Source organism: Populus trichocarpa, chromosome 15 (assembly GCF_000002775.5).
Source record: "Populus trichocarpa isolate Nisqually-1 chromosome 15, P.trichocarpa_v4.1, whole genome shotgun sequence".
Taxonomy (NCBI): Eukaryota; Viridiplantae; Streptophyta; class Magnoliopsida; order Malpighiales; family Salicaceae; genus Populus; species Populus trichocarpa.
The window spans coordinates 12,797,130-12,811,894 of record NC_037299.2 but is presented as its reverse complement, the minus strand read 5'-3'; the positions used below and the strand labels follow the sequence as shown (position 1 = coordinate 12,811,894).

The following is a 14,765-nucleotide window of genomic DNA, read 5'->3' as shown; positions in this document are numbered from 1 at the left end:
TTTAGCTTTTCCTCTAGGGTTTAGATTGTTTTTGTTTCAAATAGGCATTGGAAAACCAAATAGTAAGTCATAAACAACAGATAGCTCTTTGTTAACTCAACGTGGTAGACTACCGACTCTTAACTAGTAACTAGAAGGTGTTTTCAGATGCTTCCATCATGCTCCTAGTTACAATTTCACCAAAAACTGAAATTTAAGTTCAAACTAGACACATTAGTTGACCGAAGGGGTTTCTGGCGATTTTTCCGAGCTTCGGAAGTTGTTTTACCAGCTTAGCTACAGTGGATGTAATTGAAGCTGTGGTTAAAACATGAACAGGCTGCGCTTATCTGGTGGAATGTTTATTAACGCAATGTTGCAAGTGGAAAACATGAACAAACAATTTTACTTAAGCCGAAGGAAAGATACCATGCCCCTTGGAAGGGGAACCTGTGAAGACAACAACTGGTTTGTGACAGAGAGAAAGCACAGAAATCGCTTGCTCACACATATCAAAGCGTGCAAAAGAAAATATATTTAATCACCAAACAGATCCTATACATTAGTTTCAGATGATTCCGATTGGATACCTGGCCAACAACTTCATACCTTTTGAAAATGTATCAGCAAGAGACTCGCTTGGTGATGTGAGCAAGACAATCATATTCGAAGCCTTATTTTGCATCCATCCACTTTCAAACGACTCTATGAGTGAAGTCCTTGAAAAATTTCTTGAGCATTGTTGTAAGTGGACGTGCTACTTGTGCTAAAGCGGACGTAGTTGAAGACAATATTGTTGTGGTTAACAGGACAGGTAGATTGAGGCTGGATGGCGCAATGCATGGTAACGCGGTTCCATAAGTACCATACATAGCAAGCAGACATATTTGAAGCTCAAATTGCAAGGGAAATTCACTTGTGAGGACATAGATCATGTAAAGAGACATGGAAAACCCTACTGAGTTGAAAAACACAAACAGCATGAAGCCAACCTTGTTTGTGGTAGCCATAATGGACTGACCTCCAAAGTGAGCATTGCTGCTGCTGGTACTATTAGTATGGTCAGGAATGTTTGTATCTTGCCAAACTCCTCCTGGAGGGTTGACTCCAACTTGGAATGTTGCAGTTGCAACCAAAACAGCTATAACTAGTAGTGTGCTGCGCGCTTCGCTAGGTGAATCCCTCCCCTTTTTAAACTTGAAGTATTCTATCAAATTATTTCCGTTTGACAGGCATCTCTCTGGTGTTGAGGTGTTGTCAGTAGAGGTTTGATTGTCGGAAATGGTAGACTGGATGATATCTCTTGCTCTTGTTGCTCCAGCGCTTCGAAGGATCTCAACAATTTCTCTATCCCCTGCTTCGCTTGGGAAAATTAGAACCATGTCGAGGGCGGTGAGGCCACTATGGTTAATGGCATTCACTTCCAACGAGCCTGAACTTACAGTTCCACTTCCAAGTAGCATTTCTAACACCTGCAAGGACAACTTATCTCATTTTTGCATATTTTTTAGTTTTATATGTTAAGACAGCAGTCAAATTACTGCAGTTGCTAAGTTGGATGACTATTTGCAGGGGCCATGCACAAGTAAATTGGGTCAATTGGCATTGTGGCCATCCCCAACATTTGCTAGACTCAGGTTCGAATCTCGTTAGCTGAGAACCCCCGATATGATGCATAACCACTACTAACGTGGAAAAAAAAGCAGCTCTTTGTTTAGATGAAGTCCTGTAACGGTGTAACCCCTGATACCTGAGAACCAAATACCTAAAACGGACGGGGCAAGAAATATATGGACCACTTCAGTTTTCAGAATAAACATCGATACGTGGTCCTTGGTGATCAGACTATTAGGAATGTGCAGACGGCTTGCTTTCCTGGTCTTGGTACTCCTCTGCATCCCATGTGTTCGCCTGGTCTGTTCAGAAAGTTTAAGCCTCAGCATTGGTTAGCAGCGTCGAAAAGACCAGGCCCCCGCTGCATCATTGGGACTAGATTCTACAGGGTACCCTTTTTGTTTAAAATGGACTGAGCTTTACATGTATTTATAGGTTGATCTCTTTTTGTTGTAATATAGACGGTGCACATTTTTATGTTATGGTGGGCCGACCTAACAACCAAAACATAGGCATTCCCCTTACTGTGGGGGCTGTTGCTAATCTTTCTGCCTATAGTATGAACTCAAAAGGTTCCACTTGAAAAAAGTGTGAATATGAGCCGTCTAAAATCTTGTTTAATGATTATTCTAATTATTTCACAAGGGCCTAGATTTGAAGAAATATCTGGAGATGGACACCTATGGTTCAACTATCCAATTTTGACCTTGCTTAGTCTAAGAAAGAAGCTCTATTTTAATACAAATGTTTTGAATAATAGCCCAATGGCCCTGTCAAAGTCGGTACCTGATTGCTCTTCTTCACCGGAAAAGCATCACATAGACAGAAGGTCTTTGGATATCCATCCTTGATGGGTGATCGTGAAAATAAAGGTAATCAAGGCATTCTGTACTTCTGCATCACCTAGGACTTAGTAGGTTTATCTAGAGATCAAGTGTACAAGTGCAACTAGCTGGAATAGAAAACCTTATCAACCATATGAGCTAGTAAGTACCGGGAAGAAAAAAGGAAACAGACAGGAGAAGAATTTATTACCTCGCGTTGTTTTTTCCAGCTTGCAAGGTGCAAAACTGTATTCCCTTGCTCATCTTTCATGTTCAACAAGTATTCCTTGTTCATGTCTTTGATCCAGTCCCCCAATATCTTTATTGCTTCAAATCTGTTATTCTTGACCGCAAGATGCAAAGCATTCTCCTTTCGATCAGTCTCATCTTCAATACAATCAGGACAATCTGAAAGCATTGCACTGATCACCTCCGCCCTCCCTTTGATAGCTGCATAGTGTAGAGGAGTCATTTTCTGTCTTCCCTCTAACCGGCAGAGTTTGATGTCGACTTTCATTAGCTCCTTCACAATCTCAACATGGCCATTGGCTGCTGCTATATGCGTAGGGCTAAAGCCTTCTTGGTTTACCTCTTTGGCAAAAACTGGTTTCAACTTTATAATCTCCTTCACAAAGTCGACATGCCCCATATCAGCAGCAATATTCAAGGGATTCTCAGCAGACAGCAGTGTGATGTTGAGGATTAATGGATTTTCTGTCAGCAACCGCTGCAAATAATCGATGTTTCCTCTTTGAGCTGCCTCAAACAGCCTTGTATCCATTATATTATGCAGTAACCTTAACTAGGATGGAAACAGATTGTCTTTGCTAAGGGTCTTTTCAGCAAGCAGACTATAAATAACGTTTGAAGAAGAATTCTCGTCGGCAGAAGATATCCTTGTCTGTTTTTTTTTTTTTTTTTGCGAGGCCTCAGATGATGACTGCATGAATCATAAGGTAGTCACTATGGTTTGTCTATAGTGAAAAATAAATGAAACTCATATCATATACCTTGAGTGTTTGAACTGGAAAACTTGGAATTAAATATGGTATTAAAAATAGGACCTGCTCCTATCAATAACCTGTAACACACTCTCTGAATAAAAATTAATAAACACTTGTAAGACATGCTTCTACTGAATATTTCGAGTAAAAATTGTTGAGATCCTTGATTACCACCATTATGTGTCTTGTATGTGTATTTAGTGCTGGTACCATTTCCTTCTGTAGGAAAGATTTTGATCGTCGTCAACCAACCTTAGTTTGATACTATCACTTGTCAGCATTTCCTTCTGAGGGAGGTTTTTTTTCTTTCTTTTTTTATAAGAAGAATAATATGAAAGATCACGGTATAGCAAGCCAACCAATCCTGCTACAAGGTCATTCATCAGAATTCATTAAGCCTGCTAGCAGTAAAATCCTTACCTTGAGAGGAAGCCAACTACTTGCTCTTCTGTCCCTTCGCAACATTAGTATTTCAAATCTTAAGCATAGCTCCAGGAAAAACGGCAGAATTAAATGGCTTTTATTCAGAACTTTCAAAAACAAAATCAAGAGCAGCATTAGAGCACTGGAGAGAGCAGGTGTTTCCTCAGAAGCACCTTAGAGCCAGTATTACAGATTTTGGAATCTAAATCAGAACCTCACACCAATTAGAACAGCTCAAAGTCATAGCACTGGTGGTCTATGGGGACTGGGGATGCTCAACAGAAGCTATAGTTGAGGTGTGAGGTAGGACTCATCATGTAGCAAACATGCATGCTGTCTTATAAATGATTGATTGTCCAATTAAAACAGTAAGTCAGGCTTGAAAAGCTTTAATTATATTTAAATTATTTTATTATGCATCTAAAATTTTAAAAAAAAAACTAATTTATCCTTTACAAATATGATAATGAAAAATGTATTTTATAAAAAAAAAAATCTTGTCCTTGTAGACCGGTTTATTAATTTTTATTGTGAATAGCAAAATTATAACTTTATTGTAATTGCCTTCATAGTTTTTTTTTTTTTTTTTTTCTAATTCCATAACTTAGCACTCTGGTTTTGTTCAGGAGACCATTGATGGTATCTTCTTTGTTCAGTTCTCTGATCCAATCCACCAGTGCTTTAACTGCTTCAAATTGGTTGTTCTTGATAGCAAGGTGCAAAGCAGTCTCTTTTTGAACAGTCAAATCTTCAATACAATCAGGGCAACTGGAAAGCATTACACTTATTACCTCTGCCCTTCCTTTGATAGATGCCTAATGAAGAGGAATAATCTTCTCTTTCCCTTCTAATCTCCCGCACAATCTCTACACGGCTGCAGGCTGCTGCCAGGTGCACTGCACTGAAGCCTTCTTGATTTATTTCTCTGGCAAACGCTGGTTTTAGTCTTAATATCTCTTTAACAAAGTCAACATGGGCGCCAATCGAAGCAATGTGTAAGGGATTTTCTTTAGAGAATATTGCAATTTTGTCGAGGATGAGTGGATTTTCTCTCGGCAACTGGTGCTAGGGCTCTGCATTTCCGGTTTGAGATGCCTCGAGCAACCTTAGATCCGTAGTGCCGCTGTCTTCTATGAGATGTTTTGGCAAGTAAGAGTTATGTAGGTGGTTGCTGCATAGAGAAAAGGGGAGGAATTACCGTGGAAGTACAAGAAATCTTAAGCCTTTTTTAATGGCTAAATTCAAAAGAAATTCTGCAACAAGGAACAGAGACGAGTAGAGTTGACCAAGATCTGAGTAACCACCAAATCGACATAAAGCAAATTGAATTACTGATAGTCATTTCAATGTTGAGATTACAGAAAATGTTCAAGCACAGAAAAGAGAAAACGAGAGGTGGGAGTGTTTTATTTACAATAGGAAATTCGTAAACAGAATTATTACAAGTTGCTCCCTAACTTCATTTTCTATTCCTCGACAAGTTCCCTGAAGGGAACGGCCTTACAAGGACAACAATGCCTGTATCTAGATGAAACCACAATCTACTCTCGATACATGCAAGTGGGTCATGACTCGAAGACATCGAATATCATTAATCCCCTTGCAATTTATTCTAATATATTGGGCAGAAAGCGTCTGCTTTATAACAAATGCTTGAATTGAATCAGAAAAGAATAATGGGCCACCGGAGAAGATTAGAGCCCTTCAATGGATTCAAGATTGTATTCCTGAGAAGTTGAAGCTTCAGCCTCTCTACTTTCCTGTAATTTTGGCTTCTTGATGGCATCAAGAGTCTGTAAATACGTGTAAGAAGCACTCCGATTCAATGGACCACCCGGATTGCTTATTCTACTAGCAAGGAAGCGTCGGATCAGGCCTCTCAAGAATGGAGCCATGGTGTCTGGTTCATGTTCCAAGTAGTACATAACTCCTCCCATGCATGCACAAAATAGGGCCACCTGCAAAATCGCCAAACCAGAGTCTCACTCAGCCATACAAGTTCAAATATTGATTCAGGAAAGCATGCAAAACATTTGTGGTATTCATTGTTCAAGGGGGTCATTAAGTTTTAGTGTCTCTGTGAGTGTTCGTACACATTTGAAGCAACCCTTGGGCAAATCAATTTGTTAACCCCGCGCACATAAATTGTGTGCAAAACAAAACATGCATAAGCCAAACCCCAACCATTAATTGACTCCTGTTTGTCTCCCGGCTGTGAAATAAGTTCTTTAATTACAGTTACAAATTGCAACAGGACCACTCAGTTGAATTTTTTTTTTTTTTTTACAAGGAGGAGATCCTATTTTACCAATAGCAAAATACAAAAAGAGAGGTGCAACTCAAAAGAGATGCCAATCAGCTGATTTAGTGGAGCATATTCATGCCATTGCCTTTTCTTGCCTTTTCCTGATAATGGATAGCATCATAAACAGAAAATCAACAGGGAGCATCAAGTAGAAGCTAGCATCATCCAGAATAAAGTAGGTAAAATAGATATCTGTATTTGGAATTGAGTTTGTTGAGCCAATGCAAGTAGGCCATATTGTACAAAAGTAATACCTCAGCATTCTTAATATTTGGAAGCACGTGGTGGTTCACTAAAATATACCACAGTGAATCTCCAGCCCTTGGAAGAACATACAAGGCAAGTTCAGCACGTCTAGATTTTTTCTCCAGTAGTACAGAAAGGGCAGATATTCCACCTGCGATCCAATATACAAGTTTGTGGTCTCTTGTCGATATTTTTCGATGAAGGCATATCACCCCCTTGCATCATCCACAAACTACTAAGAACAATTGAACATATTCACCATTTTAACATAAGAAAACTCAAATGAGTTAACAGCTACCTGAAAAATTCCAACAAATGCAGATAAGAATGTCGTTGAGCGAACAGCATCTCTAAGAGCTAGCCAACATGTCCGAGCAGGAGCATCCATGAACTAGAAGGAAAGGATAATATTGGACAAAAGAAACATTAGTTCCAGAAATGAAAACATCGACCATCATCCTTCACAGAACAGAAATACAATCCCCGCCACAAAAAAAAAAGATGTGGCCAAGACATGCATTGTTATGTGAAAAGCATGTGAGACTATCTTAAGAGGTGGAACTATTCACAACTCCATATACCGTAAATTGTAAATTAGATATTTTCTAACAGCTGTTTATATAACTTTTCATTTTTTTTAGCATGCAGTTCTGCCTCCTGTTTCCCTCCCAAGACTATGCTTAGGCATACCACAACTAGTTAATTGCTTCAATGGTTCTTTTCTAGTTTTGAATGCACTAGCAACCTAAATGCCTGAAGATGGCATAATAGCATTAATAACAAACACAAAAAGAATAATAAAGAAGAAAACCAAAATCATACAGAATCAGCTTGAGTCAAAGATTACCTTCTGCAGGTGCAGAACAACATAAGGTACAAAAGTCAGTGAGAAGTAAAGTGGAAATGTTTTCCTGAACGTTGCTGATGCTGCATTAGCATTCTGAGCTAAGCATGAATTTGTGCCCGGATGAACAACAGAACAAGGAATAATTGAAGGGAATTCTTCCAACTTCACAGAGCCCAGTTTCCCTCTGCGAGATAAAAAAGCTGACAATGAGGCAACATCCAGTGGGCCACCTCTACAAGTTTCTTTTACAGCCTTGTATACAGGCGCTGCAACTGGTCCAGTCTTCTGAATGAAGTCTTGATATGCTTTTGGCAAGCTCTCAGGACGCATTATAAAGGCATACATAACCTGAAAACCCATAATTAAAGACATGAAGAAATTCAGAAATTAATAAAACAATAATGGAAATGACATGATAATGTTATGTAACATATATAAGCAGATGAATGGAGAGGTGATGGAATTAATAAATAACTTTCTCAAAACATAGAGAACAAAGAAATTAAAATTTTGCAGGCAGGGATGTGCATTCCACAACCGTTACTATTACCGGTATATAAATCATTACAAGAAATTAATACGTGGTGGCTGATCCTCAGCTTGCATGTTTTTCATGGATTTAAATCAGGCTCAATATTGAAAAAATGTTCCTCTCATAAAAGATTCATATAGACTAACTCGAGCCATTTTTCTCTCTTATAATCATTCTTGAACCTAGATCATAAACTATAAACCGATCAACCTACTTAATCAGAGAAGGTCCTTATCTATTTTCAAGGCCAGCAACATCACTACACCCTTTCCTCTACAAACTATGACTTATGATTGTACATTGACTTTGCTAATAAACCTTCTAGTTCCTCACCTTGCCTTTGCTAAATCTTCAACCAGAACTACAATACTCCTCACTGGTGTAGCAATGTCTTTGTAGAAGCCAAAACATCAAACCAGCTCTCCTACATAACTGTTGTAATTCAATTAAATACATTTATTACCCTCTGCTTTCCCATCTTACCACTCAATCATCTCATTCATCTTCCATTATCATTCCAATCAGGCTAACTTTATTTTACTTGATTAACCAGTGTTCCATCCCCACACAAACATGGCTGACCATTTAGCCGTGTTACTATGCTTCAGTATCAACTAGATAGTTCAGATGCAACTCCACTTCCTCCACCAATTCTTATTCCACTCACATCATTAATTCTTTGTCCCATATAAAAATAAGTGGTCCATGTCCAGTCTCTAGGCTGCAAACCTTACCAGCTTAACCAATTCTCATTTCCTGCCTTCATAAGCAGGTTTGAATAATGACTTCACAGAAATGTTCTTACAAATACATGGTCTCATGCATCAAGGTGAACTTTGATTTACCTGGGCACAAGCAATTGCAAAGAGCAAAGCATCTCCATGTCTCCAATGACTTCCCCAAAGATGAAACTTGTTTTTAGATTTTGCAGAATTATAAGCAGACTGATGAGAGGATCTAGTGTTAGACTGGCAAAATAAAGATCAAAAGCTTACCAATAAAATATCAAACTGTACTCATATACCTGAGCTACCCTAGCCAAGAGGTATAGAGCAAGAGTACGTCTCCGGTTTGAATCATCTAATGCTAAAACAGACAACCCTGCAACCGAACCTGCTAAAAATCTGCTCCATCACCCCCTTAAACAATGTCATAACCAAAGAATAGGTTCTATCAAAGCAGTTATAAATCATCATAACATAAACTAAAAAAATACAGTAAATTTTCAAACATTCATTCACCACTTACGCATTAATTGGCGTTTCTTTCCTTCTAAACTTCCTCAAAAAGCATCTCAGTGCATGATACGATCCAGTAAATCCACCAAAAAGTAACCCAACACGACAAGCCTCCTCTCTCACTATTAAATCCTTCTCCGAGACAAGTTGCTGCAATACAAAATCCAAATTCTCACACATTGCCAATAAAGCATTCTCTATATCCATTTCTACACCAAATTAAGCAAATTCCCAAAAAAAAATCAAAATTTCAACAAAAATAATGCAACAAAAATCCACTGGATGATTTCAATCAATAACACAATAGACCAAACCAATCGTTTAAATTACGAAACTGCCATCACCAGCAAGAAATTAATCCAAAATTCGAACATTTTTTATGCAAATTCTCTCCTAAATTCAACCGATAACACAGTAAATCAAACAAAAAACCCTAATTTTACATCCCCTACAAAATTATGAAACTGCCATGAAACACTTAAGCCGTATACCTTGAGGTCGAGAATAGAAGAGTAAGAATGTCCTTTAGCAAGCTTGAAAGCACGAAGCAAAATGCCGATACCGACGCGAACACCATAAGAGAGAAGGAAGCTTTGACAGAGATTACCAATTGCATGAGCGGCACAGGATTCATCAGGTCCGTGATCGCAAGGAGGGTAAGGACCATGGACTGCGTTTCTACGGTGGAGATCCTCTATTGCCTCGCGGAGGCGTTCCTCTGCCTCGCGAAGGCGTCGCTCGGCGTCGGAATTGTCGTGATGGAGGAGTGGTTGCGGAGAGGATGCCGATTTGGAGAGGGACGGCATTTTTTGCGTTTTGACAGTAGGGGAGGAGAGTGTGTCCACACTCAAAATGTTTCTTTTTCTCGCGGTGATAACGCATTAACCATAAGGTAATGTGCCCTAACTTTGGTTATAAAGTATTTCCACAGGACAACTTACAATAATTTAATGAATTTCCCTCTTTAGAAAAGTAACTTTTTGTATTTAATTTACATATTAATAATATTTTTAGATAAAAGAAATTGATGACTTTTTAGATTTTGTGACGTGGAGGAAAGCGAAAAATGGCATGGATTTTAGGTGTTTAAGGATTTTGGTTCGGCTGGACCACTTGGTATTAATAACGTTGTCTTTTCACAAACAGTAGGGGTATTATGTAAAGCTGATGCTCTCACGGTCTCACCAGAACCAACATTAAGGGCTCTTTTTTATTAATATTTTTATTTGTTAAAAGATTGATTTTCCCTAATTCAAATATATTATAATGAAATAACCATAGGATCAAAATACCCCTAAACTCCTTTTAAGTTCTTTTTTTTTTATTTTGTAAGAGCGATGAAGTAATTTTGTTGCTTTAAAAAAATAAAATGAAGTAAAAGCCCCTACTACTCTCTTACTTTTTTTATTTGCTTTAAATGATATTTATGTCATTTAACTATGTAAAAAAAAATTAATGAACAATTATAATCCCAATCAATTTTATAATAACAAATGAATCATATGAAAAACATCATTTTATCCTCAAAGATAAATTATTTTTTGTATCTGAAAAAACAAAAAAGTCATTACACTGTAGTAATCCATAATACAATGAGTCTAGCTTACAGTAAAACACTAATGGAGTCTGGATTTTTTTTAATTTTAATAATAATAATAACAATTTTCATAGTCCAATTTTGGTTTTCCCAAACTTTCTTATTTTTTATGTAAAAATTTTTTTTTCTTTAAATGGGAAAAAATAATACTTTAGATCAATCAGATATGCATAACTGTTCAAAACGTTAGGTGGATGAATAATTTAGAATCTTATTAAAGAACTATTAGTAAATATATTGAAAATTTGATCAAGATTGCACAAATTGAAGGTTTAAGGACCAACATGGACAAGATTGTAAAGTTTAGCGGTCCAATATGGACAAATAAAAGCTTAATAAAAAAGAAAGCTAAATATAGTAGCAAAATTGCAAAAAATAAAGAAATCAAGGGTTTAATTAAATTTTAGAAGGCTTAATTAACTTAATCAGAAGTGATATTAAAATAAATAAAAGTTTGAAGTGTTAATTGAGGATTGAGTTGAAGAAATTGGAAATCAAGAACCATGTTGTAAGGCACACGGAAATCTAAGAGTTCAATTGTAAAATTCCAAGGGTTAAATTACAAATATTATCAAAGATAAAGGATAATTTTAAGCTTAATCGAAAGGTTTCAAAAGTTGGAAGCAAATTAAAAAAATTACTTTAATTTAACCTGATTAGACACACCAGGGACCAGAACCATGTTGTTCGCCGTTCATTTTCTTCCTTTTGAATTAGAGAAGCTGCCGGAAAACCACCTACACAGGTTTCGTTGAGCCCGATTTTCCCACCAAAACACATGAAATCCTCCCCAAATCACAGCACAAATTACTTCCTTCAAGTCTCACTGGTTTTTTCAGTTTCCTTCGTACTTAAAATGCTCTCGTGGCACAACAAGAAGTTCTCCCCCACGATCCAAAAAGATGAGGATTGTTTCTGAGCAAGAGAACTGTTTTGATTTGGTGTTAAAAAAGGCTTCATTCCTTCTGAAAATAGGGGGAAATCAGATTTAGTGGGGGTTTCTAGTTATACCCTTTGGCCTATAAAACCTTAGCAAAAGAGGAGAAAAAAAGGGGGACGACCCAGGAGTTTCAAGTTCTGAACTGTCAGCAACCATCAAACCTCGAAAAAGACCACCTTTGAGTTTCAAAAATCCAAGACGCAACCCGACCACTCATCCCTTCCTTCATTCACTGACCCAAAACCAAACCTACATCTCAGAATCTCAGCCAAGTTACATCCTTTTGTTCTCAAATATTTACAGTCCTTCAAAGAAACTCGCCCCAAAAGTAGCTCAGCCCAGTCACAGCAGTTCCAAGAGAGGAAACCAACATTTTTAGCGAGAAGAAAGTGGCAACGACAGTAGTTATGACCTGAAGGAGACGAAAGCAGTACTAAAGAGCATCAACGACCTCCCTTTATATAAAGAATAACTTGGATTAGAGAAGGAAGGCGCAGAGAAATAATAGCAGCACAACGACTGGTAAGTTTTTCCCTTTATTGCTTCGAACTCCTAGGCTTTCCTCTTGTGTATTTGGATTGCTATGGTACGAGAACATGATTAGAGTTTGTATATGATTAGGTCAGATGGTATTGTTTTTGGTTTCACTGATCAAGTCCAGTTTTTCTGCTGTTAGGGAACCATTATCGTTTTGGAATGCATAGCCTTAGATATTTGTTGGTAGTAGATAGGATTTTGGCATCTTTTTGCATATCATGGAGAATGGTTCTCATATCAAGTTTCTTGTTTAGCCATGAGTGTACATTTGACCATCTTCTATGCTCATTGCTTGATCTGTTTTCCTTGAGAGTGCATATGTTAGTCAAAATGATGAACAGTTCTGAGAAAGCTTGTTTCATTCTTTTTCTTTCTTTTGGGCTGTGTTTTTTGAGCTTTGGGTCCCAAGATTATATCTTCCTTGTTTCTGTGGGCTGCACTGATTTATTTAAGCCATGTGTGCTTGATGGGTTGGGGCTGGTTCTTTTCACATTTTCCTTGGGCTATTAAAAATAGGCAACAGGATTTATTTTAACATGGCCGGGTCCTTTCAAAATTCATTAAAAAATGTTTTTGTATCTATTCGGTTTTCTATTAGCCTTTTCAAAAAAACAAAATCAAAAGTAAAAAAAATAGTTTTGCATATTTTAACATTTGTAAGCATATTTTGTTTAAGCATTTTTGTGAAAAAATAAAAAAAATATTTTACATGCATATTTGAACTTAAATAACCAATTTATTGAACTCATTAAAACTTGATCAAAAATATAAAAAAACTCATTGAACCGATATATCCAAGATTTCAAAATAATAAAACTCTCAATTCTATATTTGTGAATAAAATATATTTTTGTTCATGTTTGAGGTTAATGGACTACCACTGTCTTGAATAATAAAAATAAATAATTTGATTTTTAAAAAAAAATATTTATTTATTTATTTATTCAATGGTGTCAAAGTTAGGAATGTTTGTATTCATCAATACAAAAAATTAAAAATATTTCTAATATTTACTAACACTAGAGTTAAGAATATTAACAAAAGAATTAAAATTAACTTTGAACCCCATATATTCACTAATATCAAAGTTATAAATATTAGATATTTTCTTCATATCAGCACCATAGATGAAATTTTTTTTAGTTGGATATTTATTAATTTCAAAATCAGAAATATTATAGACAAATCATCAATAGCAAAATAAATCTTTAATAATTTAAGATAAAACCAACAATATTATATTCTCTATCGCATAACTAGTCACATACTCTGCTGACTAGTTAAATTTTTTAATTATCATAATGTTATAGGTTGATTTATTAAATTAGAACTTTTCCTTTTGAAACATAAATTTTTTTTTTAAAAAAATAATTACCGTGGTATAATAACAACAACAATAATAATAAGAATTCAAGTTTTGCCGCAAGTACGGTAGGTATTAATACTGAATTTATAACCAAAATCTAACCTTTTTCATTTTCTAATACAAACATTAAAAATAATTTCAAAATAAAATTCTTATTTTCTTAATTTTTTGTACAAGTAAGAAAATAAGTTCAATATTCATAAAATCAACCTCCAATGTAAAATTCCCTTCAACCAAAATCACATCGATGAAAAACTTTTAAGCTTTGTTTCTTCTCTTCTTAATTTTCTTTTTTATTGTTTTAACCAGGGAGAAGAACTTTTTTATACAATTTTTTTTAGTTTTTAATCTGATTGGTTTTAAAATCTCACTACTTTTGGTTTTTTTATTGCAAATGATTTTGAAACTATAATTTTGTTTTTCATGTTAACATCTATTATTATTTATTGAATTCTTAATTAGAAATGGGAATCTCTTAGTTTAATGGACAAGTGTTAGGTGCATGCCATTGTAGAGTCATTAATTGCAGACATATATCAAATAACATAACCATGTTTGGGCCTCAATTGTCACGACTGTGACTAGTGAGTGGCATGTCATCAATCTCTTGTCCTTCTGAGAGATAGGGCTGGCTAGCTACTGCTGTTGGTGCAGCTCAAGAAAGAGGAGAAGATGTAGAGGTGGGGCTGGCTAGCTACTGCCTACTGCTGTTAGTGCAGTTAATTAAGAAGGGAGAGGTTCTCAAAAGAAAAAAAAAGGAGGACCCTCGTCGAGTCAAGCGCTACGGTGACCTCGTGCATGCAATTAGAAACAAGGAAGAAGTGATTTCCCAGTAGGAATCTTAATCAACTCATCAGGATTCCTGAAAAACTAACCGGTTCCTTTGCTGGAACTCAGAAATATATAAAAGCTGCAGCTGTTTGACATTGAAAGAGGTACAAAAAAACAGTACTAATTGCAGTCTTCCCTTTTGTTTATTGGGTAACGATGGATACATATGAACTGTCTAGCTACATTTTGTCTACTTTATTCTCAGAAGCACCAGTATTTGGTGCATTTTGATCTTTCCATGATGCCTGCCATTGCTTGTCATAGAAGGTTGCTTCATCAACCAGCTTTCTCAGGTTTTTGAAATCTTCTGTTCGCCTAAAAAGTATTATGCCAGTGACAGTCACAAAAAGTACGGTTTTGCAAATGAAGTTTCCTGTCTGGCCAACCATATCAAGCCCTGTCAATCCCTCCACAATATACGCTGCGAAGAATCCTACCATTGCCGCTCTACCTGCAGAACTGATGAAACTGTGAGACATGTA

General features: G+C 36.4%; 2 protein-coding genes across 3 annotated transcripts; both read right to left on the bottom strand.

The window, feature by feature from the left end:
• Positions 1 to 355: 355 nt before the first annotated feature.
• On the bottom strand, positions 356 to 4,122 carry LOC7456683 (ankyrin repeat-containing protein BDA1). Its single transcript, XM_002321748.3, has 2 exons — positions 2,629 to 4,122; positions 356 to 1,451 (listed from the first exon to the last, which is right to left on the bottom strand). Exons 1-2 carry the CDS (start codon positions 3,196 to 3,198, stop codon positions 675 to 677), a joined length of 1,347 nt encoding a protein of 448 aa, XP_002321784.3. The 5' UTR covers positions 3,199 to 4,122; the 3' UTR covers positions 356 to 674.
• Positions 4,123 to 5,158: 1,036 nt separating this feature from the next.
• Positions 5,159 to 9,901, bottom strand: LOC7456682 (uncharacterized). Of its 2 annotated transcripts, XM_002321747.4 has the most exons (8): positions 9,504 to 9,899; positions 9,023 to 9,162; positions 8,799 to 8,898; positions 8,620 to 8,718; positions 7,243 to 7,590; positions 6,694 to 6,786; positions 6,404 to 6,610; positions 5,159 to 5,802 (listed from the first exon to the last, which is right to left on the bottom strand). In XM_002321747.4, exons 1-8 carry the CDS (start codon positions 9,816 to 9,818, stop codon positions 5,539 to 5,541), a joined length of 1,566 nt encoding a protein of 521 aa, XP_002321783.1. In that variant the 5' UTR covers positions 9,819 to 9,899; the 3' UTR covers positions 5,159 to 5,538. The 2 variants fall into 2 exon arrangements, with proteins under 2 accessions (XP_002321783.1, XP_024442740.1); XM_024586972.2 differs by lacking the exon at positions 6,404 to 6,610 and having other exon boundaries at positions 9,504 to 9,901.
• Between the last annotated feature and the right edge of the window lie 4,864 nt (positions 9,902 to 14,765).